Consider the following 25,636-nt stretch of genomic DNA (forward strand, 5'->3'; position numbering starts at 1 on the left):
TCTACAAACATCCTGATAGATTTCAGACCGTCACCCTCAAACTCCCACGGACCCCAGTCCCCTCGTGGCGGTTGTCCACACGCAGCGGCGCATGCGCCACGGGTTCTGGCGGTTAAGTAACCCACTCTATTCCGCCCCATGTCGCCGACCTTTTGAGCCGTCTTGGTCCGGTGTTGGAATCCCTAGGTCAAGGGGCTTGACTCAAAATTTTACTTTTTGACTCAGAGCTGCCATCAGAGGGCAGCAGGCACCGTTTGGCTAGGAAACTACAACTCCCAGAAACGCCCGCGCCGAGCTGCGCGTGGTGCAGCTGCCTGCTAAGTGAAGGGAACGGAAGTGTGTCCGCACTTTGCCTTCTGGGTAATGTAGTCTCCACAGGCTTTGGCGCTATCATCACCTGCGGTTGTGTCCGCGGAGAATTGCAGTCAGTAACAAACTTGAGTGGACAGGACTTTCTTCTGGTTTCAGAAAGGACAGGACAGTTAGTATAAACAAGCTCGGATTAACATGAAGTCCAGAGACTCCACTTCCCACCATTCCAGGAGGCAGGAGGGGCTAAGAAAGCTTTCATTCTACTTCTAAGCGTTTCCGGGGGAGGAAGAGACAACCACATACACAGGAACTGTTTCCCAGCGCCCTTTAGGGGCTACTCTCTTTCGGATATTAATCGATAAATAGGACGAATCACTGAGTACACAAAACCTGAGGCTACTCTTTGCAGCTGGCCTCCTTATTTTTGGGTTTCCGGGATCCTGTAATTTAGGAAGCGGAGGACAAAGACACAGAGTGTCCCAAAACACAGAGTGGGAGGCCCGGTGCCGTGGCTCAAGCCTGATATACCAGCACGTTGGAAGCTGAGGTAGAATCACTTGAGCCCTGGAGTTGGAGACCAGCCTGGGCAACATGGCGAAGCCCTCCACCCTACCCCCACCCCCCAAAATAAACCAAACCAAACCAAATTAGCAGGGCGTGATGGTGCACGCCTGTAGTCCCACCTACATGGGAGGCTTAGGTGAAGGGATTGCTTGAGCCTGGGAATTCGAGGCTGCAGTGACCTATGATTGCGCCACTGCCCTCCAGCCTGAGCGACAGAGCAAGACTGTCTCAATTAGAGCAAAATCTTAAAACTGAATGGGGGTTCAAGACAGAATTTTTTTTTTTTTTTTTTGGACGTAGTCTCAGTCTTGTTGCCCAGGCTGGAGTGCAGTGGCGCGATCTTGGCTCACTGCAACCTCCACCTCCCGGGTTCAAGCGATTCTCTTGCCTCAGTCTCCAGAGTAGCTGGGATTACAGGCGCCTGCCACCACGCCCAGCTAACTTTTGTACTTTTAGTCGAGACGGGGTTTCGCCATGTTGGCCAGGCTGGTCTCGAACTCCTAACCCCAGGTGATCCGCCCGCCTCGGCCTTCCAAAGTGCTGGGATCACAGGAGTGAGCCACCGGCACCCAGCCTGAGCCCCGCGCCCGGCCCAGAAATTCTATTTCCGTCTTTGTAATGCTCCATTCAGCTTCCTGGTGCGAACCACATTGCTAGGAAAAGCTAGACTGTATCCGAAGACTAGTTAGTGTTCGGAGAAACCGCCAGGAACTTTGTTTCCCGAATTCTTTGCAGAGTTGCGGTTAGAGAGGGGACATTTTTTCTTTCTTGATCTATGGTCACCTGGAACTTAAAGGTGCTTGGCTCCATTTTCCAGCAGTCCTTGATCGACCTCGCCTCTTTCTTTAAGAAGAACCTGGGGGCGAGGAAGGAGGGGCTAAAACACTTTTAAGTCTCTCCGGGGAACTACTGCAGTCTCTAACCTTTCGCTCACACGCCCCCGATGGTGGCCATTGGACTCCGCTTCCCGACAAGCCTCCGCAAACTGGCCTCATAAAGGGTCAGGTCTGGACTATTCCCCAGCAGGCTTGGAGCTTATGGGCGATCCCGCCCCCTCAGTCAATGGGGAGGATGCCTTGAACTCCATTTCCCAGAACACACCAGGGCTCGCTGTGGCAACCGCACTGAAGCCTTGGTGTTGACTACACTTCCCGGCAGGGACTGCGGCCTAGCGTACCTGGGAAGAGGAGCGCGAAATCTACTCCATTTCCTCGCCCATCTCCGGAATTGCAGTATCCACTTGGGACTTAAGAAATCATCTGGGACTCCATTTCCCGGCGTGCTTTAAGAATCGCTTTACACCTGCAATGCGGTGAGGGCGTGGCGATGACTCCATTTCCCGGCTTGCCTCACGGCCCGAGATCCGCAGGTTCACGCGCGCCGACTCAATTTCCCAGAGCGCACCGGGCTCTGGGACGCATACACAGCCAATAAACTGAGTGAGTGGACTCTGTTTCCCAGCGTGCATCAGGCTCTCTGCTTCCCAAAGTACTTCAGGGCTCCCCGTCGTACCGTCGGCAGACAGGTTACCCTGGACTCCATTTCCCGACGTACGGCGCGACTCGTCATTCCCGCGGTCTACGCTGAGGCTTTTGTGGACTTCATTTCCCGGCGTGCCACGGGGCTCTCTGTGCAGGCCGAGGGCGGCGACGGCGGCGCGGACGACAGCCGGACTGCATCTCCCGGCGTGCCCCGCGGCGGGCGCTGGGCCGGAGCCGGAGCCCAAACCCGAGCGGCGCGGCCTGGAAGAGGCCAGAGCCCAGGGGAGGCGGCGGCAGCAGCGGCGGCTGGGGCAGCCCGGGGAGCCCGAGCCCCGCGGCCTGGGCCTGTGCTCGGCGCCATGAGCGGCGGCGGGCCTTCGGGAGGCGGCCCTGGGGGCTCGGGCAGGGCGCGGACCAGCTCGTTCGCGGAGCCAGGCGGCGGAGGCGGAGGCGGCGGCGGCGGCCCCGGAGGCTCGGCCTCCGGCCCAGGCGGCACCGGCGGCGGAAAGGCATCTGTCGGGGCCATGGGTGGGGGCGTCGGGGCCTCCAGCTCCGGGGGTGGACCCGGCGGCAGCGGCGGCGGAGGCAGCGGAGGCCCCGGCGCAGGCACTAGCTTCCCGCCGCCCGGGGTGAAGCTGGGCCGTGAGTACTAGCGGCGCCCGTGTAGGGTGGTGATCAGGGTTCCCAAAGCTTCTCAGACATCCATCAGGTTCTTTCATATGCTTAGATAGGAGCCCGAGGTCACTATGCCTCCCCAAATCGGGGATCTGAGCCCTCTTTCTCCCAGGAAAAGGGGTCTTGGGGTTACCATCTCTTGGAGATCAGAATTACTCTTGGATTAGAATTACTAACACTCAAAGAAACAGGGGTTACAAGTCCCTGTTCTTTCATTATTGAGGTCTTAGGTCCTTGAGCCTTAAGAACAGGTATCTGACGTTGCTACTCATTATAATATTGGATCAGAGGTCACAGTCACTTGCAAATGGGGATTTAGGGTTATTGTCTCCTAAAAGAACAAGAATAAGACCAATCCCGAAAAAGAGGGATCTGCATTCGCTGTCCTTCAGAAGATGGTGATTTGGAGTGAATATCACTGAGAAGCAGGGCTTTGAGGTTACTGTGTTGTGTCCCCAAAGAATAAGGCCAGGCTTGCCAAACCTGGTACTCAGATCACCGTCCCTATTAAAACCAAGACCTGGCATCATTACCCACCCTAAATATTGTTGAGCTGTACCCCCAATGGTGAGAATTAATAGTTACTGCTTCTTAAAGACATTGGGAGTCAGCATATCCTTCAAATCAAGTCCATAGTCCATGTTTTAAAATACATGGCTTGGTATGTCTCCTTTAACAAAAATAGAATGGAGCAGGATAGGTCACAGTTTCCTATAGAATATGGATCTAAGGTTATACTTGTTTAATAATTGTTCTAAGGTATGGTGTCATTGGCTCTGAAAAAAATAGTGATGTAGGGTTATCTCCCTCTGAAAGAACATGTCACTGGCCCCTCAAAATGGATTTGGTGGCCGGGCGCGGTGGCTCACGCCTGTAATCCTAGCACTTTGGGAGGCTGAGGCAGGCGGATCACCTGAGGTTCTGTTTGAGACCAGCCTGGCCAACTGGTGGAACCCTGTCTTTACTAAAAATACAAAAAATTAGCTGGGCGTGGTGGCGGGCGCCTGTAATCCCAGCTACTCGGGAGGCTGAGGTAGGAGAATCGCTTGAACCCAGCAGGCGGAGATTGCAGTGAGCCAAGATCGTGCCATTGCACTCCAGCTGGGCAACCAGAGCGAAACTGTGTCTGAAAAAAAAGAAAAGAAAAAAAAAAGAAAAAATGGATTTGGTTCATCAGTTACTCAAAGGGGTCACTATCCTTTAAGAATGGCACCAAGGTTTGCTACCATTTGAATAATGGGAATTGGAAATTATAGCTTTCCTTCAAAGGACTGAGGCTGGAATAGCCCCTTGATAATAAAGGTCAGGTTCATCATTCTCATAATTTGGTGCTTGTCCATTAGGGACCACCCACATATGGGGAGGAGTCTGGGTCTCTGGACCACTCAGATGAAGAGGTCAGGTCAGTGTTTTTTTCTAACCTCAAAGTACCAAAAAGTGAGGGTCAGGGCACTGGTACATACAGCAGGAGAGGACATTCATTTCTGTCACCAAGAACCAGTGAAGTTACCAGCTCTACAGGGGAGGACTTAGAGGTCAGTATCCTCTAGGCTGTGAGATAGGTTAGTGTTTTCCTAAAGTAGGAGTACCTGAGGGTTACTGCTCCCTTAAGTGGAAGAGGCCAGGTCAAGCTTTCTCCAAATAGGAGGGGCCAGAGGGCAGTAGATCCAGAGTAGATGGAGTCAACATCTGATGTCTCCTAATACCAAGACGGCAAGTGATCTGTTGCTTCCTAGAAGTAGAAATTTGGGGTTGCCAGCCCTTGAAGCAGAGAGATTTAGGTGTCAATATCCTCCCATGTGGAGGGGGGGCAGGATTTAAGGTTCCCAGAAAGGAAGAGGGGAAAAGTCACTGGGAAGGTCCCAGCATCCATCTTTCCTCACAGAGGAGGAGGGAACAAAGAGGTCCTCGACGAGCTTCCTTGCAGAGATTTCCCTTCCTCCTACAGCCCCAGGATGGGGTGATGCGCAGACAGGATGGGTCAGTGGATCGTGTATCCCCTTTGTTCCCCAGGTGACAGCGGGAAGGTGACCACAGTGGTAGCCACTCTAGGCCAAGGTCCAGAGCGCTCCCAAGAGGTGGCTTACACCGACATCAAAGTGATTGGCAATGGCTCATTTGGGGTCGTGTACCAGGCACGGCTGGCAGAGACCAGGGAACTGGTCGCCATCAAGAAGGTTCTCCAGGACAAGAGGTTCAAGGTAGCTTGGGCGGGATGGGGACAGGGAGGTTTGGGGACTGGGTGTGACTGGTGGGAGAACCCCAGCCAGAGAGCTGGAGGCTTAGGTTTCAGAGCCATGGGCCAGAAGAGAAAGTGGGGAAAAGAGGAAATGAGACCTGTGGAAGATGGGAAATGTGGATCCCAGGAGACCCCAGAGCTTTTACTGGGCATTTGCTCAATGTAAGTGCTTTATAGGCAAATTCTTATTTAATTTACATAAAGATTCTCTGAGGGTAGGTACGGTGGTTATACCCATTCTAAGTGCACGCTAAGCTTAAGCAGGGCAACAAACTCAGATAAGAGGATTGCCTGAGGTCACAGAGCAAGTGCCCCAGTCAAGGCTAGAATCTGATTCCCAAACCCTCTACGCTAACCATTTGGTTACACTTCTTCCCAGAAGAGAAAGGGACCTGGAAGAGCTAGCGCGGGTGGTTCTGAAGGTGGCGCTCTTCCCAGGTGTTTGGCCAGTGCAGGATGGAGTGGAGGTGCCCTGTGAGCTAGGAGAAGCTCAGGGAACTAGAAGGAGATGGAGGAAGTGGAAGTTGAGGAATGATTGGTGTTTAAGGGCCTGGCATTTGGAGCTTAGGCTAGTCTGGATGTAGGAGAACTGAGCCTAGACTGGAAAGGAACCAGACCAGGGCCTGAGTCTTGGCAGGGAGGGCCGTTGGGCAGTAGGAGCTCTAGGGTGTCAGTATTTGATTGGAGTTGAGTTCCAGAAGTGAGAGGGATGTGGGGGCAGGGAGTTCCTAGGCCTCACAGAGGAATAGAGAATGGGGAAGAATGATGAGACCGCATTCTGGGAAGAGTCCGATGCCTGGAGTCTGGGACTAAGGATCCTAGATAGAGTTCAAGGATCCAGATGCTTCCACGGGACCAGGGTGAGCTGGATGGCCACTACCTGTCTGTTGTTGCTTGTGCCAGGTAGGGGGCAAGCCTCACATGCCCACACCTGATTTTTTGTTTTTCTTTTTTTTTTTTGAGATGGAGTCTTACTCTGTCGCCCAGGCTGGAGTGCAGTGGCATGATCTTGGCCGCCTGCAACCTCTGCCTCCCAGGTTTAAGCGATTCTCATGCCTCAGCCACCTGAGTAGCTGGGATTGCAGGCGTGGGCCACTATGCCCAGCTAATTTTTTTTTTTTTTTTTTAAGTAGAGACAGGGTTTTGCCATGTTGGCCAGGCTGGTCTTGAACTCCTGACTTCAAGTAATCCGCCCCTGCCTCGACCTCCCAAAGTGCTGAGATTGTAGGCATGAGCCACCGTGCCCAGCCCTGATTTTTCAAGACAAACTAAAAACTGGATTTAGATGTGCAATCTTTTTTTTTTTTTTTTTTTTTTTTTGAGACAGAGTCTCGTGCTGTCACCCAGACTGGAGTGTGGTGGCACGATCTCAGGTCACTGCAACCTCCGCCTCCTGGGTTCAAGTGATTCTTCTGCCTCAGCCTCCCAAGTACTGGGACTACAGGCGCGTGCCATCACTATCGGCTACTTTTTTGTATTTCTAGTAGAGATGGGGTTTCACCATGTTAGCCAGGATGGTCTCTAATTTTTTTTTTTTTTTAAGTCAGAGTCTTGTTCTGTCACCAAGGCTGGAGTGCAGTGGTGTGATCTCGGCTCACTGCAACCTCTGCCTCCTGGGTTCAAGCAATTCTCATACCTCATCCACCTGAGTAGTTGCAATTACAGGCATGCACCACCATGCCCAGCTAATTTTTTTGTATTTTTAGTAGAGATGGGGTTTTGCCATGTTGACCAGGTTGGTCTCAAACTCCTGGTCTCAAGTGATTCCCCTGCCTTGGCCTCCCAAAGTGCTAGGATTACAGGTGTGAGCCCAGCTGTTTTTATTTATTTTTATTATTTTTTTAAATTTTATTATTTTTTTAAATTTTAAGGCTGGGTGTGGTAGCTGACGCCTGTAATCCTTAAACTTTGATTGGCTGAGGCAGGAGGATTGCTTCAGGCCAGGAGTTCAAAACCATCCTGGCTGACATAGCCAGGTTCTTTAAAAAAAAATAAAATAAATAAATTTTATATTATCCTTTTACTTTTATTTATTATTATTATTTTGAGACGGAGTCTCTGTCGCCCAGGCTGGAGTGCGGTGGCGTGATCTCTGTTTACTGCAAGCTCCGCCTCCTGGGTTCACGCCATTCTCCTGCCTCAGCCTCCCGAGTAGCTGGGACTACAGGCGCCCGCCACCATGCCTGGCTAATTGTTTTTGTATTTTTAGTAGAGACAGGGTTTCACCATGTTAAACAGGATGGTCTCGATCTCCTGACCTCCTGATCCGCCCACCTCAGCCTCCCGAAGTGCTGGGATTATAGGCGTGAGCCACTGTGCCCAGCCCCTGCCTATCCTTTTTAAAACTTTCTTTTGGAGAAAAAAATCAGAAGGTGTCATTTGATTTTTATATTTCAGCAATAAGTTGAATTTTTTTATTTTTATTTTTAAAGTAGGGTGGCTTGGCGCGGTGCCTTATGCCTGTAATCCCAGCACTTTTGGAGGCCGAGGTGGGTAGATCATGAGGTCAGGAGATCGAGGCCATCCAGGCCACCGTGGGGAAACCCCATCTCTACTAAAAATACAAAAATTGGCCGGGCGCGGTGGCTCAAGCCTGTAATCCCAGCACTTTGGGAGGCCGAGGCGGGTGGATCACGAGGTCAGGAGATCGAGACCACCCTGGCTAACATGGTGAAACCCCGTCTCTACTAAAAAAACTACGGGCGAGGTGGCGGCGCCTGTAGTCCCAGCTACTCGGAGGCTGAGGCAGGAGAATGGCGTGAACCCAGGAGGCAGAGCTTGCAGTGAGCTGAGATCTGGCCACTGTACTCCAGCCTGGGCGACAGAGCAAGACTCCGTCTCAAAAAAAAAAAAAAAATACAAAAATTAGCTGGGCGTGGTGGCGCGTGCCTGTAATCCCAGCTACTTGGAAGGCTGAGGCAGGAGAATCACTTGAACCAGGGAGGCAGAGGTTGCAGTGAGCTGATATCGAGCCACTCACTGCATGCCAGCCTGGCAACAGAGCAAGACTCAGTCTCAAAGAAAAAAAAAAATTGGGGTGAAGAAAACACATCTGTGGCCTAGGTTTAACCCGTAGGCTTCTAGCTCACGTGGGAGGGGAATAGTTTGGAGACAAGGAATTGGGGGATACCCCAGGGGACCTTGGAGCTGGGACACAGGGAGTAGCTGCCTGGCTGTTATGGGGGGTGAGTAGGGAGGGGCAGCCGAGAGAGTTGGTCGTATACTGAGGCTCTCTCCCTTTGCCCTCAAGAACCGAGAGCTGCAGATCATGCGTAAGCTGGACCACTGCAATATTGTGAGGCTGAGATACTTTTTCTACTCCAGTGGGGAGAAGGTGAGACCTCGAGGTGGTGGTGGTGGTGGGTTGCTCCACCTCGACTCCAGCCATTTTCTTGCCCGCCTGCCTTTCCCCCACTGCTCCCTGCACACCTTCCTTCCTCCTTCCTCACTCTTCTCACAGTGCCTCACGCCTCTCCTTTGCTCCCTGCAGAAAGATGAGCTTTACCTAAATCTGGTGCTGGAATACGTGCCCGAGACAGTGTACCGGGTGGCCCGCCACTTCACCAAGGCCAAGTTGACCATCCCTATCCTCTATGTCAAGGTAGGCTGGCAGGCGGGCTGCTGGGACCCAGACCCAGAAAGCCAGGGGCTCTGGAGCCTCCCACCTTTTATGAGATCCCTCATCCGCCAAGTTTGTGTTGGTTTTCGGAGGCCCCATGACCCCCAGAGATGGAGCTCGCCTAACACAGGGGAGGGCCAAGGCAGGCAAGGCCTAACTGAATCAGGAAGGCAGCCTGACCTGGGGCTGCAGAGGCTGCCAGGTACTTGCTTAGGTCCATATAGGGAGTCCAGTGGCACCAGAGATGTTGGAGTTATCTCAGGATAAGGGGGTGGTGGGGACCAGGACTGCACAGGGAGCTGCTGAGGCCAGAGTTCGGGCCTTTAGAGCGTTGGTTGAGGGTAGGTGGGAAGGAGTTAGGGTTGGAGGAAGGTTAGCATCCACACAGCCAGGAATGCATCTCCCTCCATCATCTGTGCAGGCTCATTCCCCAGTGCCTGGCGCTGTGTCCTGGGTGTTACAGACATTCAGGAGGTGTTTGAATGAATGAATGAATGATTGCAGCCCAGGGATGATGTGGCAAACAGGCTGGAGCAGCCTACTGCATTGGAAGGAGGTGGGTGGGTTTGTTTGCTGGAGGTCATTTGGGGCCCAGCTGCTGTTTCTGCTGGCTTTAAGTACCCAAGCCCGGGTGAGCCGATGTGGGCTCTACCAGTGGTTGTGGCTGTTGGACCTCACCTCCCAGGACGGGAGCTCTCTGGTTTGGCCAATCTGTCCTGTGGCTGCCTGCATACGGGGCCCAGGGCTGAGGAATTCCAGACGCACCACTGACTGTGACCCAGGCCTTGCCCTTGAAGAGCTCTCAGTTTGGTAGGGTAGACAGGCATCATCACAGAAAACTATTAAATGAACTAGCTGCTGCCCTACCAGAAGGAACACAGGGAATTCTGGAAATGGAGGAAGCACCCAGCCTGGTTTGTGGGTGAGAAGGATTAAGGAAGCCTTCCTGGAGGAGACCAAGCACAGGGCAAGGGAGCGGCATCTTTGGCCGAGGGGAACTGGAATAAAGGGAAGGGGGTCTAGAAAGCAGCCCTGTCAGGCCCTGGTCTGTCTAGGCCCTGGGGGATGCAGCAGTGACTGAAACTCAAAATCCTGCTCTCATGGTACTTCTGTTCTAGTCAGTGGGAAGGGAGAGTGGCAGGAAAATGGAGGTGGCGAGGGGGCAGGCTCAGGGGTGGTTTTGATTGTCGGATTAAGGAGCCAGTGGTTTTGGTGAGGGGGAAGCTGAGTGCCTGGCTCCCTAGCCTGTTTTATGACAACCCCCCGACATATCTTACTCTTCAGGCTTCTGCCAAGGGTAGTGATTAAAGCAGTGGTTCTCAGAGTGTGGTCTGGGGACCAGCATCAGTCAGTGCTGGAGAGCTTGTTGCAAATGCCTGATTCAGAACTCACTGATCAGAAACTCTTGAGAACGGGGCCCAGCAGTCCCTGTGTCTTTGTTTTTTGAGACAGGGTCTCACTCTGTCACCCAGGCTGGAGTGCAGTGGCGTGATCTCAGCTCACTGGAACCTCTGCCTCCTGAGTTCAAGTGATTCTCTTGCCTCAGCCTCCCGAGTAGCTGGGATTACAGGCGTGCACCACCATGCCTGGCTAATTTTTGTATTTTTAGTAGAGATGGGGTCTCAACATGTTGGCCAGGCTGTTCTCGGCCTCCCAAAGTGCTGAGATTATAGGCGTGAGCCACCACGCCCGGCCAGTAGTCCCTGTTTTAACAAGTCCTCCAACTGACTGTGGTGCACACTAAGAGAACCAAGGGTTTCAAACGGGTTTCCCCAAAGCTGTGGCGGCACCAGGGAGAGTGGGCCTGGAAGGGCTCTTCAGGCCAAGCTGGTGGGGTAGTGGTGCTGTATGGGGAAGGCTGGGTTAAAGTTCTGCTGTCCTGTGCCTGCCCCAGGTGTACATGTACCAGCTCTTCCGCAGCTTGGCCTACATCCACTCCCAGGGCGTGTGTCACCGTGACATCAAGCCCCAGAACCTGCTGGTGGACCCCGACACTGCAGTTCTCAAGCTCTGCGATTTTGGCAGGTGGGCCTGGGGCGTTTTGAGTGGCTGAAGAGGCAGGGGGGACCCCAGCCCTTGCCCCATGTTTACCCCTGCCCATTTTTTCCCACAGTGCGAAGCAGTTGGTCCGAGGGGAGCCCAATGTCTCCTACATATGTTCTCGCTACTACCGGGCCCCAGAGCTCATCTTTGGAGCCACTGATTACACCTCATCCATCGGTCAGAGTTATGGGAGGCGGGTGGGGGGAGTGGCAATCTGGAAAATTTCGGAGTTTTCTGTGCGCTGTATGCCAAGCTTGGTGATGAAAGCTTAACTTCTGTTCTTGTATCCAGTCCTCACAAACTTAGGAGGCTGATGCTGTTGAATGCTCATTTTACAGATGAGCTTAGAGCTGTGAGGCTGCCTGCCCGCACTGGCACCACTGGGACTGGGCAGGGCTGGGATTTGAAAGCTGACCTGACTCCAGAGTCCATACCAGCTCTGGAACCTCCCTGTCAGCCCTCTGTTCTCGGCTAGGGGGAAGGGCTGCCAGAGACCTTGGGGGAACCAGGAAGAAAGGCTTTGCCACCATGAAGGTGCAACTTGCTCCTGGGGCCTCTGTGTCCTTCCATTTGTGGGGACAACTGCCATTTTCTAGGCATGAGGGGAAGCCTGAATTGAGGGAATGGGCATGAAACAGTTTGAAAGGGTACCTTCCACAGCAGCGTGACAAACTGTGGAGTCCTTAGGTATGAACTCATGCTGTGGGGGTCAAGGTACAAAGCAGGGAGGAGTGAGACTGCCAGGCTGCAGCTCTTCTCATGGGCAGGATAGAGGTTGGAACAAGAAGGCAGTCCAGAATTTAAAGCTGTACCTTCCTGTGGCCCAAAGAACATGAGTGCCTGTTGGCAGGTTTGGGCCTAGTTTGGTCTGTCGTCCAAGGCTAGCAGGAAAAAGCGAGCTCATTGGGGTCCTTAGTGGAGAGAGGAACTGAGGGATGGAAACACACCTATACTAGAGAGTGGAGCAAAGGCTTGCAGACCTGCAGGGTCAAGGTTAGGCCCATGTTTCTAAGCTGCATGTGTCCTTGGGACAGGTGCTTCGTCTTTGAGAAAACAGGGCTCCTGACACTCTTAGGATGGCCATGAAGAATAAAAGCACTGGGAGGTTGGTGGCCCTACTCGCCTAGCCCTGACGCTGCCCCCATTTCCCCTTAGATGTTTGGTCAGCTGGCTGCGTACTGGCGGAGCTCCTCCTGGGCCAGCCCATCTTCCCTGGGGACAGTGGGGTGGACCAGCTGGTGGAGATCATCAAGGTGAGGGGTGGGGTCGGGGTGGGCAGGGGGTGGGGCTGAGGGATGGGGCCCTTGTCTCAGAACCCTCCCTCTCTTTACAGGTGCTGGGAACACCAACCCGGGAGCAAATCCGAGAGATGAACCCCAACTACACGGAGTTCAAGTTCCCTCAGATTAAAGCTCACCCCTGGACAAAGGTGGGGCAGGACTAGGGGCTCAGGGCAGTATGGCTGAGAGCTGGTCCCCTTTGGAGGTCAACTGTTCTGTGGACCTGGCCTCAGAATCATGGCTTGCTTGGGAGGATTTGAAGAGTTATCCAGGGACAGGCCGGGCGCGGTGGCTCAAGCCTGTAATCCCAGCACTTTGGGAGGCCGAGACGGGCGGATCACGAGGTCAGCAGATCGAGACCATCCTGGCTAACCTGGTGAAACCCCGTCTCTACTAAAAAATACAAAAAACTAGCTGGGCGAGATGGCAGGCACCTGTAGTCCCAGCTACTTGGGAGGCTGAGGCAGGAGAATGGCGTGAACCCGGGAGGCGGAGCTTGCAGTGAGCTGAGATCCGGCCACTGCACTCCAGCCTGGGCTGCAGAGCGAGACTCCGCCTCAAAAAAAAAAAAAAAAAAAGAAGAGTTATCCAGGGATCAATGACTTCCATCCGATTTCAAAGTTGATGGCATTTTAAAAGTTGAGAACCCACAAGGAAATTCAAGATTCCAGTTTTTATGGAGGGTCAGCAGGGCTCATATGGTCCCAGACCTGGGCTGGCTGCTTACCCGATACAAACTGACCTCTCCTTAGTGGTTGGGCCTCAATTTCTTCATTTGGAAGGTGGGGGTGTGGGAAGCAGCCAGTCATAACTTGCTGCAGGCACTGTGGGAGTGAGATAATAGGAGTATGCCAGTGCCCAGGGCATCTCACCCTCATGACCCCTGCCCCCATCCCCCAGGTATTCAAATCTCGAACGCCGCCAGAGGCCATCGCGCTCTGCTCTAGCCTGCTGGAGTACACCCCGTCCTCAAGGCTCTCTCCGCTAGAGGCCTGTGCGCACAGCTTCTTTGATGAACTGCGATGTCTGGGAACCCAGCTCCCTAACAACCGCCCACTTCCCCCTCTCTTCAACTTCAGTGCTGGTGGTGAGGGCATAGCCTAGGATCTGGGGAGTGGGGCGGGGCCGGGGGGCAGCCAGATTGCAAAGAGCTTGGTGTTGAAGCAGGAGTGGGGAGCTAAGGGCAGGGTACAAGGCAGGCCTGGGGCTCAGGAAAGATGACTCCCAGATTCAGGGGGAACCGAACCTGCTTCAGTCGTGCTCTACTGTGATCTGCCTTGTGCTAAGCTTTTTCTGGTTTTTCATTGAGAGAGGTCTGTGGCTGAGGTGTCCACAAACAACTGGCCTTCCCAATAGCTGGGTTCCCATTTGGTGCCCATCATAACCCTGCTGTAGTCTACCCTGACTGGTATGTCGTGTTTCTAGAACTCTCCATCCAACCGTCTCTCAATGCCATTCTCATCCCTCCTCACTTGAGGTCCCCAGCGGGCACTACCACCCTCACCCAGTCCTCACAAGGTAAGTGGGGGCCATCTGCTGGGGGTTAAAGTATCTCTCAGCTTGGGGAGTGTGGGGCTGTTCGCTCAGTCGCTGGATTTCCTGAATGTATTTTTAAATCATTGACATTTTGATGGCTTAGGAAGGAAGCACATCTTACAACATGTGAATGACCACCTTGAGGGGCCATTCTTGCGTACTTCTGTGTTTAAAGGCCAATGGGAAAGCCAGAGAAATAGCGTTTGGCCTGAACACAAACAAAAAGTTGAATTTGTTGCCCAGGTTTTTTTTTTTTTTTTTTGCGATAGAGTTTCACTCGTCACCCAGGCTGCAGTGCAGTGGCTCGACCTCAGCTCACTGCAGTCTCCGCCTCCTGGGCTCAGGCAGTTCTCCTGCCTCAGCCTCCGAGTAGCTGGGATTACAGACGCACACCACTATGCCTGGCTAATTTTTGTATTTTTACTAGAGATGACATTTCACCATGTTAGCCAGACTGGTCTCGAACTCCTGACTTCAGGTTATTTTCCCGCCTTGGCCTTCCAGAGTGCTGGGATTACAGGCGTGAGCCACTGTGCCTGGTCACGTTGCCCAGGTTTAAAAATGGGGCTATTTTGTGTAAAAATTCAGATTTCCTGTTTCTCTCAGGGAAGAAAACCAGATTGGGCAGCAAAGGGCCCGCCCATCCTACTGACAGTAGACAGTGGGCGCCCTTTATATTTTTTAGACGGAGTCTTGCTCTGTCACCCAGGCTGGAGTGCAGTGGTACAATCTCGGCTCACTGCAACTTCCGCCTCCTGGGTTCAAGTGATTCTCCTGCCTTAGCCTCCCGAGTACCTGGGATTAGAGGTGCACACCACCATGGCTGGCTTATTTTTGTATTTTGAATAGAGATGGAGTTTCACCATGTTGGCCAGGCTGATCTCGAACTGCTGACCTTGTAATCTGCCCATCTCGGCCTCCCAAAGTGCTGGGATAACAGGCATAAGCCACTGTGCCCAGCCCAGCCACTCCGTTACATGGAGCCTGGCACTCTGGTGTGTCACTGAGTTACTATCCTGGCCCTTTAGCACTTCCTTGAGTTTGCAACCCTTCACCTACAGTAACAGCTTGTAACTTTTAACACAGAATCTATGACAAGAGAATTCCTACTCTTGGGTTGGGCGAAGGGGTGTCTGAAAGGCAAAGGCTAACTCTGCTCCTTCCCTCCCTCCCTCCAGCTTTAACTGAGACTCCGACCAGCTCAGACTGGCAGTCGACCGATGCCACACCTACCCTCACTAACTCCTCCTGAGGGCCCCACCAACCACCCTTCCACTTCCATCTGGGAGCCCCAAGAGGGGCTGGGAAGGGGGGCCATAGCCCATCAAGCTCCTGCCCTGGCTGGGCCCCTAGATTAGAGGGCAGAGGTAAATGAGTCCCTGTCCCCACCTCCAGTCCCTCCCTCACCAGCCTCACCCCTGTGGTGGGCTTTTTAAGAGGATTTTAACTGGTTGTGGGGAGGGAAGAGAAGGACAGGGTGTTGGGGGGATGAGGACCTCCTACCCCTTGGCCCCCTCCCCTCCCCCAGGCCTCCACCTCCTTCAAACCCCCTCCCCTCCTGTGTTCCTTGTAAATAGAACCAGCCCAGTCCCTGTCTCCTCTTCCCTTCCCTGGCCCCCGGGTGTAAATAGATTGTTATAATTTTTTTCTTAAAGAAAACGTCGATTCGCACTGTCCAACCTGGCCCTGCCCCTCCTACAGCTGTAACTCCCCTCCTGTCCTCTGCCTCCAAGGTCTACTCCCTCCTCACCCCACCCTGGAGGGCCAGGGGAGTGGAGAGAGCTCCTGATGTCTTAGTTTCCACAGTAAGGTTTGCCTGTGTACAGACCTCCGTTCAATAAATTATTGGCATGAAAACCTGCTTTCCTTCTGGCTGCCTGTTTCCACTGAGGTGGTGGAGGATCCCAGGTGGGGACTGTTCTGGGACAGGAGTGAGCTGCATCTCAGGCAGAAGGCTGTCCGAAGGCCCTGGCTCAGGTGCCCAGCCTTCTGGCACCGTGGCTTTCTCTGCACGTGTGGTGATGAGCTCCGTCTAGGTTATCTGCTGTCGAGGCCTGGGAGGAGCCTGCCCCATGACCCAGCATAAATCATCTGCTTCTGCTTAGGGAGGGAGGGATTAACCTCCCGGTAACTGGTGAGCCAGTTGGGGATCAGAGAAGGGAAGGTCATGGGGCTTAAGTGACAGTCAGGACTTGAACAGGCTATCTTAGCCCAAGTTGCCTGCCGCTCTAGGGTCTGGGGGGACAGGAGATGAGGAGTTACTCAGGCCAAAACTTAGCCTGCTTGTAGACTCTGTTGGGTGGCCATGGCTGGAGGTGGCACTCTAGAAGATTCCAAGCCTTCATTTCCAAGTCTTAAACAGGACATCTTACCTGGTCCACCTCTTAGGGATGTTGGGAAGTGACAACCCTGGGAAGGCAGGGGCAGAGAACTTGACTTTTATCCTCACTTAAAACATGCTGGGGCCAGATAGTGGGGCACAGGCAGAAAGAAATGTTATCTCCTCCACATGGCACCAAGCAGTGAGTGTGGCCAGGACACCCCAGAGTTGGAAGGGGGCCTGGGGAGGAGCAACGGGTATGCCCCCTACTGGATTCCACTGGTGAACAAAAAGGGAAGACTTTCAAATGCCCCAGATGGAGTGAAGGGACTGTTCTGTGGGGTCTGGGCTCTCCAGTTTGCTCACCCACTCCAGGGGCATCTTTACACTGCCTGGGATAGGACAGACCCTGCCCCTTCCTTGCTCAACACCACTTGGATTTCACCTGGTTTGTAGAATGAATGAATGAATGAATGAATATAAAGAGCAAGCAGATTGATAAGGGGGAGGATGGCCATTCTGGGCAAGGGGCAGACCTTGGGATCCTGGGGATGCCTTCCTCCCTGCTACTCACGTGTGGTCAGCCATGAAATCACTGAGGTGTCCCTCACCCTCCTACCACCCCATGACCCATTCCCAGGTCTGGCCCTGTCTTCTGCTGGACCATCTTTAGCTTCCCACTCACCCCACTTTGAGCCCAGATCTAATACCCAGTTATGACCCTCCCCCAGCCCGGAACTACTCAGCCCAGCTTTCAAGGCCTTCCAAAGTCTAGGCCTCCTTCCTGGACAATTCCATACCCAGCTGCATTTTGCCTCCCCTGCCTGACCACTCTGGGCTGCAGGGGCCTGGGAGGAGCCTATCATGAATCCCCTACATCTGCTTAGGGAGAGAAAGACTTATGGCTGGGCTTGGTGGCACACACCTGTAATCCTAGCACTTAGGGAGGCCAAGGCGGGCAGATCACCTGAGGTCAGGACTTCGAGACCAGCCTGGCCAAGATGGCGAAACCCTGTCTCTACTAAAAATACAAAAATTAGCTGGGTGCAATGGTGGGTGCCTGTAATCCCAGCCCAATTAGGGAGACTGAGGCAGGAGAATCGCTTGAACCTGGAAGGTGGAGGTTGCAGTGAGCTGAGACTGCACCACTGTGCTCCAGCCTGGGTGACAGATCAAGACTCCATCTCAATCAATGGAGAGAAAGACTATTATCCTAGGTAACCTCTGAACAAGGTGGGAATCTTCCTGCTCCCAAGACCTTTGATCTTTTGAGGCTCCCTCAAATCCCAACAGCTCTGACACTGGTTTACTTTTCCTCTAGTTAGGATGAATCGTCCTCTGATCCCCTACACCTGCACAAGTTTCAGGTCTTAATCATTCAGAACAGTATGGGTTACAAATGGGGGCCTAAGGGACCTCCTGGACTCAAATCTCACAATGTCTCTGCCTAGTTGTGAAACCTTGGACAAATCTGTTCTTAGTTTTTTTTTTTTTTAAGTGACAGGGTCTTGCACTGTTGCTCAGGCTGGAGTGCAGTGGTGTGATGATCACAGCTCACTGCAGCCTCAATCTCACCCATATCAAGCAATCCTGCCTCTGCCTCAGCCTCCAGAGTAGCTGGGAATACTGGTGTACACCACCATGCTCGGCCAATCTTTATTATTTTTAATAAAGTCTCACTCTCTTGCCCAGTCTTGAATTCTTGAGCTCAAGTGATCCCCCTGCCTCAGCCTCCCAAAGCACTCGGATTATAGGCATGTGCCACAGAGGCCTGGCTAACTTAATTTTTGTAGAGATGAGGTCTTGCTGTTGCCCAGGCTAGTCTCGAACTCCTGGCCTTAAGTGATCCTCCTGCCTCAGTCTCCCAAAGCACTGGGATTGCAAGCGTGAGCCACCGTACCTGGCCAGCTTTTTTTTTTTTTTATGGTACGGGACTGAAACTCTCTCCTGTTACCTAGTGGCGCGATCTCGGCTCACTGCAAGCTCCACCTCCCGGGTTCACGCCATTCTCCTACCTCAGCCTCCTGAATAGCTGGGACTACAGGCGCCCGACACCATGCCCAGCTAATTTTTTGTATTTTTAGTAGAGACAGGGTTTCACTGTGTTAGCCAGGATGGTCTCGATCTCCTGACCTCATGATCTGCCTGCCTCGGCCTCCCAAAGTGCTGGGATTACAGGCGTGAGCCACCATGCCCAGCCACCAGTTTTAAAAATCTGTACAAGAGGGATAATATTGAAATCTATGTCACAGGCTGTTGGGATCATAGTACACATACAGTGGTCAGTATGGTGCTTGCCTCAGCTAGGCAGTCAGATGAGTAACTGGATGGTCTCCAAATATACCAAGAGCTCACCCTCTTGCAGTGCTGTCTGCCTGGAATGTTCTTTTCCTCTTTCACTACCAGATGCCTACTTTTCCTTCAGGGACTACCTCCTCTAGGAAGTCCTTGACTCCTGATCTTCCACCATGGAGGTCTGTTTCCTGGGATCCCACTGACCCTGCACATCCCCATCATAGCCCTGAGAAGCCTTAGGCCTGACTCATCCCTGCCCCCATCATCACCCAGTATGTGAAGAGGGAGGCCTTAGGACACACAGGCTGAATGAATCAATGAGACACACTCGGAGAGCAAGCCATCTGTACTTGTGTGTTTCTCCTATCAGACTGTGCATGCCTTCTGTGGGCAGAGCCTGTGCTGACTTGCTCCTGGGTCTCCAGCATCACCCAGTCTGGAGCTGAGGACCTGGGTACCTACAGATTTCCTTCCACACTGTCAGAATTGAGACAAAGGGAGCCCAGAGAAATCAAGTACCCTCTTCCACCAGGCAGAGCAAAGTCCTGGGTACCCAAAATCCAGGGAAGGCAAGGGCTGGGGGTACAAGCAGAGGATTTGAAGAGGTATATGAGAGTGGCCAGCACAGACCTGGAATAAGCTTGGTGCTCAGTGAAGGTTACCTGATGTTGCTGGGCACCAGGGTGATGCAGTGCAAAGGGCCGTGGCCAACCCGCTTTGCAGCGTAGCTGGGTGACCTGGTACAGATCACATTGCATCTCAGAGCTTCAGTTTCCCCTCAGGCAGAGAAAGATGACAAGAGAAGCCTGGAAGGGTTGTTCTGGGGAGTCAGTGGGTAAAAGAGGCCAGGGTGGATCCTGGCACACGGTGGGTACCAGACCAGTTTGGCAGAGGAGGTCCTCTCTCCCCAGAAGTACCCACACTGGCTGTTGCAACCAAACCCTTTTGTTGCTTTTCAGCTGCGTCACACGAAGGCTGTGTCCAATTGCAAGAGCCCGCCTGCTTCACTGGCCCCCAGTGCAGCCTGGCACAGCTGCAGTGTGTCCTCGAGCGCCAGCGGCTGGGATGTCTCAATGATGGCGATGGTCTCCCCCAGCTCTGTGCACATGATAGTCTGTTGAGGCTCGGGGGGTGGGGGTGGGGCAGGAGGTGGTGATCTGGGAGGCTGTAGTGTCAAAGTCCGAGCTCGGGCATGGACCCGCTGATGCAGTCGCAAGCCTGCCATGGCACGGAACCAGCGGCCACAAGTCCCGCAGTAGTAGGGACTCTTGTTGTAGAGACCAGTGATGGGAAGGCGGGGGGCGCGGGCAAAGGCAACTGGCCGCAAGTGCAACCGCCGGTGCTGCTGCAGGTTTGAGCTCTGTGTGAAGCGCTTGCCACAGTCCAGGCATTGGTAGGGACGTGCGCCCGTGTGGGTCAACTGGTGGCGGCTGAGGTTGGCCAAAGAAGCAAAGGTCTTGCCACATGAGTGGCACTGGAAGGGCCTCTCACCTGTGTGTGTCCGCAGGTGGTTGCGCACATGGATCAGCTTCTTGAAGCCCTTGCCACAAACCCCACAGCGGTGGCGCCGTTCGGGGGGCCCGTGTACTGCACGCCGGTGCCGGGACAGCCGGGAAGCTGAGGCAAAGGACTTGGAGCACTGTGGGCAGGGCAGTTGGGCAGGTGGGGCAGGGGGTGGTGGTGGAGGGGTGGGCTCCGCTAGAGCTGGGGGAGCTGTTGCTCCTGTGGGAGGTGCCCCGCTTTTGCCAGCGTGAGTGCGCCGGTGGTAGAGGAACTTGGTCATGTTGCTGAATGTCTTGCCACAGCGACAGCGATGCAATGGGTTGGCAGTGTGGGCCCGCCGGTGGGCCACCAATGTGAGTTCTGTGCCAAAGCCGCGGCCACAGTCTACACAGAGGTAGCGGGCTTCCCCGCGGTGCAGCCGCAAGTGCTGCTCGAGCGATGCTGCTTTCTTGAAGACCTTGGAGCAGGTGGTACACTCGTGTGTGCCACCAACGTGGGCCCGTCCATGAGCCTGCAGCCGGTTGGCGGAGCTGAAACTGCGCTGACATTGGCTGCAGTGGAAGGGGTGGGCAGCAGATGCCGGGTTGTGAGATGTCCGCCGGTGTTGCCGGCGAGCCCCTGCTGAGGGCCGGTGCTGGGGACAGTCCCTGCAGCCCTGAGCCCAGCTAGCTGTGGACTCGTCACCTCCCACAGCATCACCGACCGCTGCCATGGCCTCCTCATCCTCCGTCTCTTCATCATCTTCTTCATCCTCCTCATCGTCCTCCTCCTCCTCCTCCAGCCCATTGCGCTCCTCTTTCTCTAGGGAGTCAAAGTGGGTGCCCTGATGCTCCAAGAACTCCTCAGGGGTGGCGCAGAGGGTAGAGCACTCAGGACACTCATAGGGCTCCATCTTGACTTCGGATGGGGGAGAAGGTGGAGGCAGTGGTGTTGGGGGGGGCAAAGGAGGTGGCACTGGTGGCTCAGCTACCGTGGCAGAAAGGTGCTGGGCCTTTCGATGAGCTACCCACAGCTCGGGTGAGGGGAACAGCTCCTGGCAGTCCCAGCACTGGTATTGGATCTGGTTTGCAGACTCCCGGAGGTGGGCATCCTGGTGGGCCAGGAGCTCACCAGGGGAGAGGATGAGCTGGCTGCATTCACCACACTGGAAGGGCCCCTCAGTGCCCGGCACCAGCTCTGGCTCCAGGCCAACATTCTGTGTGGTCAGTGCCTCCTCCTCTGAGACAGCAAGCATGTGCTGCTCCTGGTGTGAGAGGACTTCCTCCAGTGTGTTATAGAGGCTGCCACACTCAGAGCACATGAACTGGTGATGCTGGAAGAAGAGGGATGAGGCAAGGGCCTCCCCAGGTGTCATCTCAGTCACCTCTGTTGACATCTCCATCATCTCCCCTGACATAGGTGTTGACATCTCCACTGCCCCTGGTGACATCTGTGTTGGCATCTCGGCCACCTCAGCCACCACCTCTGCCATCGTGGGGAAGGCAGTGCCTGGAGAAAGAGGGGCAGGAGCCAGTGAGAAAGCAGGCAACCAAGGGGAGGTGGAGTTCTCTTGCCCATCCCACTACTCACCAGCCTCTATTGCTCAGAAAGTCTTAATCCAATGTTTCTGCCTCGGTCTTCTGTGATCCCATGTCTCTGAAGCCTACAAACACCCCATGGCAGCCTGCAGGAGAGAATCAGCACTCAGCCCAGCCTCTTTTTTTTTTTTTTTCTGAGACAGAGACTTGGTCTGTCGCCCAAGCTGGAGTGCAGTGGCACAATCTTGGCTCACTGCAACCTCTCGCTCCTGAGTTCAAGTCATTCTCGTGCCTCAGCCTCCTGAGCAGCCGGGACTACAGGGGTATGCCACCATGCCTGGCTAATTTTTGTATTTTTTTTTGTAGAGACAAGGTTTCACCATGTTGGCCAGGCTGGTCTCAAACTCCTGACCTCAGGTGATCCACCTGCCTTTGCCTCCCAAGTGCTGGGATTACAGGTATGAGCCACTAACCCAGCCAACAGCCCGACCTCTTTTTTTTTGAGATGGAGTCTCGCTCTGTTGCCAGGCTAGAGTACAGTGGTGCGATCTCGGCTCACTATAACCTCCGCCTCCCAGGTTCAAGTGATTCTCCTGTCTCAGCCTCCCGAGTAGCTGGGACTACGGCTGTGTGAAACCATGTCCAGCTAATTTTCGTATTTTTAGTAGAGACGGGGTTTCATCATGTCGGCCAGGATGGTCTTGATCTCTTGACCTTGTGATCCGCCTGCCTTGGCCTCCCAAAGTCCTGGGATTAGAGACGTGAGCCACCACGCCGGGCCCAGCCAGCCTGGCCTCTTTACCGAGAGGGCCAGGCACACCTTTTCTGAGAATACCACAGCCTTTGCCTGCTGTGCAGTTCCCTCTTTGTGCAACACTTTTCCTCTGCCTCTTATATATACACACATAGACACATCCAAATGTTTAAAAACACAGGCCCTGGAACCAGACTGCCCTTGGCTTGAATTTGAGCTCTACCACTTACTTCCTCTGAGACTGTCTTCTTACCTGTAAAATGGGGCTAAAAGTAGTACTGACACAAAGTCCCTGGTACTTGTAAAGGTCAGCTGTAATCCTGTGTAGTTCTCCAGAAAGATTGTTTTTGGACCCTAAGTCTTTGATGTTGCTATTCCCTCTGCCAAGAAACTTCTCTCCTCTTTTTGTCTGACAAACTCCTACCCAGCACCTTTTGTGAAGCCTTCTCTGATATCTCTACATCCTCAGAGTTCCTATGATATCCTGTGCCACCTCTATCATGGTAAATATCATGAGTTTGGGGTGGCATCTCACTGTCCCTCACTGGACTGAGGGTTTGTGGGTCTGATTCATTGTGGAGGCTCCAGTCAGGAACAAAATCTCTGAGCAGGGACATGAATTTTAACTTTCAAACTTCCTTCTATATGCCCCATCTTCCCTTCTACGTATGTGGGCTGAACCCCACCCAGGCCCCTTCACACAGCAGGGACTCAGAGTACACTCAGCAAATGACTGCCTCCCTCCCAGGCCTAGCAGCTAATCTCATGAATTCAAACCCATCTTCTTTACCTCTTTTTCACCTAATCTATTAGTGCCATAGGGCAGGTGGAGTCTAGTTTACAGCCTTGCATATAGAAGTTGCTCATATTGACAGGCGCAGTGGCTCATGCCTGTAATCCCAGCACTTTGGGAGGCTGAGGCAGGCGGATCACAAGGTCAAGAGATTGAGACCATGCTGGCCAACATGGTGAAACCCTGTCTCTACTAAAAAAATACAAAAATTAGCTGGGCATGGTGGTGCATGCCTGTAATCCCAGCTACTTGGGAGGCTGAGGCAGGAGAATGGCTTGAACCCGGGAGGCGGAGGTTGCTGTGAGCGCAGATTGTGCCACTGCACTCCAGCCTGGAGACAGAGAGAGACCCCATCTCAAGGGAAAAAAAAAAAAAAAAAAAGTTACTCACATTAAGCACCCAGAGGATAGGAGGTTAGCCTGTACATCACTGAAGTATGTCCAGTGCCAAGAACAATGTCTAGCACACAGTACATATTTAGTGACTGAGAAATGCTCCCAGGCCAGGTGTGGTGGCTCACGTCTGCAATCCTAGCATTTTAGGAGGCTGAGGTGGTTTGATCACTTGAGCACAGGAGGTCGAGGCTGCAGTGAGAAGTGAGACTTTGGGAGGTTTTTTTGTTTTTTGTTTTCCTTTTTTTGAGACAGGGTCTCACTCTGTTGCCCAGGCCGCAGTGCAGTGGTACGATCTTGGTTCACTGCAGCCTCCACCCCCTGGACCCAGGTGATCCTCCTGCCTCAGCCTCTTGAGTAGCTGGGACCACAGGTATCTGTCACCATGCCTGGCAAATTTTTATTTTTATTTATTTTATTTTACTTTTTTTTGAGACGGAGTTTCGCTCTTTTTGCCCAGAGTAGAGTGCAGTGGTGCGATCTCGGCTCACTGCAACCTCCACCTCTTGGGTCCAAGCAATTCTCCAGCCTCGGTCTCCCAAGTAGCTGGAACTACAGGCATTCACCACCACACCAGGATAATTTTTGTATTTTTAGTAGAGATGGGGTTTCACCATGTTGCCCAGGCTGGTTTTCAACTCCTGACCTCCAGAGGTCCGCCCACCATGATCTCCCAAAGTGCTGGGATTACAGGCGTGAGCCACCGCACTTGGCCCCTGGCTAATTTTTAAATTATTTGTAGAGAGAAGGTCTCCCTATGTTGCCCAGGCTGGTCTCGAACTACTGAGCTCAAGCAATCCTATCGCCTAGGCCTCCCAAAGCACTGGAATTACAGGTGTGAGCCACTGCTTGGCCGATCCTGAGTTTAACTGTCCCTGTGCACAGTCCATTTCTACCAGACCAACACTCCCATAAGACTGTGAATTCCCAAAATACACAGCCCAGTACAGAGCACTGCTTTCAGTTAATGTCCAATAAATAATCCTTGAGTAAATTATTCACTAAAGGACCTGGAGCTAAACTTTCCTTATCTACTATTCCAACCCCCTTCCTAATTTTTGAGTTGCCAGGCCCCTGCACACAACAGCCATTCCATAAAGGACCTTCCTGGAAGTAGGCAACCAGGGGCCCGAGAGTTCCATTTTTCTTTGATTACAGTCCCATTTCCAACAGAGAACTCCCCTAGGGCGAGGCCCAGTGCCTGCTGCAAAGCTTGCACAAAGCAGGTACCCAATAAATGTCTACGAGGTGGCCCGGGAGACTTGAAATTTGCCCTTACCTCGTCTACGATTCTTTCTCTCACTCTTGAATTGTGAACTACTTAGGAAAGGAATGGGGGTTTTTCACACAGTATATCAATAAGTCTTTCCAGGAAGGAACCCACTAGGGCCCTGGAAATTCAACTTTCCCGCTTTACAACGCTTTTCTCCTACCAGACTCATCTCCTCGGCCGGGTGAGAGCTCGCAGCAGTGGGTGGTGGGCGAGTTCCAGCGTAGGCTACTGCACACTAAAGGAGCCTCAGGGCACACAGGAAGGAGTGCTCTCCTTCCAGCCCGCGCCGCTCCCGCCCTAGAGCAGGCCTCAAGGCTCTTCGATCCCTGTAGACCCCTTAGTTTTCCTTCCGCCCTCTCCGTCCACCCAGCGCTCTCTTCCCCGTCCCGCCCCGCGGCGCCCTCACCCGTTTCTCTTATCTCCTGCAGCCCCTGAAGCTCTTGACACAGACCCTCGGCTCTAGGCGTGTGGGACCCCTCACTATCCACACCTCCCATTGGGCGGTGCCCTTATCCGTGGCGGCCAATCAGAGCCCGCAGCGCAGGGCACGCGACCTTGCGCCTGCGTGTTGCCACTCAGGCGGGGCTCCGGGAGTTATCCACGCACACATCTGCGCCCTGTGGGCGGGGCTCAGGACGAGGAGAGGCGCCTGCGCAGTTCTCCGGGACGCTCTTGGGCCAAGCGTCGGAGAGTTCTGTAGACAGACGCGGGCAACCTTTGGTGAGCATTGGGCTCATGGAGTGAACTGGGCGGCGGAAGACCTTGACAGAGGTGTCATTTCTTTTTTTTTTTTTTTTTTTTTTTGAGACGGAGTCTTGCTCTGTCGCCCGAGCTGGAGTGCAGTGGCCAGATCTCAGCTCACTGCAAGCTCCGCCTCCCGGGTTTACGCCATTCTCCTGCCTCAGCCTCCGGAGTAGCTGGGACTACAGGCGCCCGCCACCTCGCCCGGCTAGTTTTTTGTATTTTTAGTAGAGACGGGGTTTCACCGTGTTAGCCAGGATGGTCTCGATCTCCTGACCTCGTGATCCGCCCGTCTCGGC

The 25,636-nt window shown here is 53.6% G+C and overlaps 2 protein-coding genes across 6 annotated transcripts; one reads left to right on the forward strand and one right to left on the reverse strand.

Annotated features, from left to right (window-relative positions):
• Positions 1–1,487: 1,487 nt before the first annotated feature.
• On the forward strand, positions 1,488–15,610 carry GSK3A (glycogen synthase kinase 3 alpha). Of its 2 annotated transcripts, XR_002735127.2 has the most exons (12): positions 1,488–2,999; positions 5,046–5,233; positions 8,522–8,605; positions 8,762–8,872; positions 10,785–10,915; positions 11,004–11,110; positions 12,089–12,186; positions 12,267–12,362; positions 13,114–13,300; positions 13,639–13,731; positions 14,928–15,116; positions 15,405–15,610. XR_002735127.2 is itself a non-coding variant. In XM_023229193.2 (11 exons), exons 1-11 carry the CDS (start codon positions 2,717–2,719, stop codon positions 14,999–15,001), a joined length of 1,452 nt encoding a protein of 483 aa, XP_023084961.1. In that variant the 5' UTR covers positions 1,488–2,716; the 3' UTR covers positions 15,002–15,610. The 2 variants fall into 2 exon arrangements, 1 of the variants encoding a protein (XP_023084961.1); XM_023229193.2 differs by having other exon boundaries at positions 14,928–15,610.
• A 3,082-nt stretch (positions 15,611–18,692) lies between these two features.
• ZNF526 (zinc finger protein 526) lies at positions 18,693–25,117 on the reverse strand. 4 transcript variants are annotated; one of them, XM_023229348.1, is made up of 3 exons: positions 25,003–25,117; positions 21,437–21,530; positions 18,693–21,355 (listed from the first exon to the last, which is right to left on the reverse strand). In XM_023229348.1, exon 3 carries the CDS (start codon positions 21,336–21,338, stop codon positions 19,329–19,331), a length of 2,010 nt encoding a protein of 669 aa, XP_023085116.1. In that variant the 5' UTR covers positions 21,339–21,355; positions 21,437–21,530; positions 25,003–25,117; the 3' UTR covers positions 18,693–19,328. The 4 variants fall into 4 exon arrangements, with proteins under 4 accessions (XP_023085116.1, XP_023085118.1, XP_023085117.1 ...); XM_023229350.2 differs by having other exon boundaries at positions 24,757–25,073; XM_023229349.1 differs by lacking the exon at positions 25,003–25,117 and adding an exon at positions 24,603–24,750.
• Between the last annotated feature and the right edge of the window lie 519 nt (positions 25,118–25,636).

This window comes from Piliocolobus tephrosceles, chromosome 21 (assembly GCF_002776525.5).
Source record: "Piliocolobus tephrosceles isolate RC106 chromosome 21, ASM277652v3, whole genome shotgun sequence".
NCBI lineage: Eukaryota > Metazoa > Chordata > Mammalia > Primates > Cercopithecidae > Piliocolobus > Piliocolobus tephrosceles.

Coding starts and splice junctions, on each gene's coding strand:
- GSK3A (XM_023229193.2), top strand. CDS start 2,717: ATGAGCGGCGGCGGGCCTTCGGGAGGCGGCCCTGGGGGCTCGGGCAGG. Junction 8,606..8,761: donor TCTACTCCAGTGGGGAGAAG/GTGAGACCTCGA, acceptor TGCTCCCTGCAG/AAAGATGAGCTTTACCTAAA. Junction 11,111..12,088: donor TGATTACACCTCATCCATCG/GTCAGAGTTATG, acceptor ATTTCCCCTTAG/ATGTTTGGTCAGCTGGCTGC.
- ZNF526 (XM_023229348.1), bottom strand. CDS start 21,338: ATGGCAGAGGTGGTGGCTGAGGTGGCCGAGATGCCAACACAGATGTCA.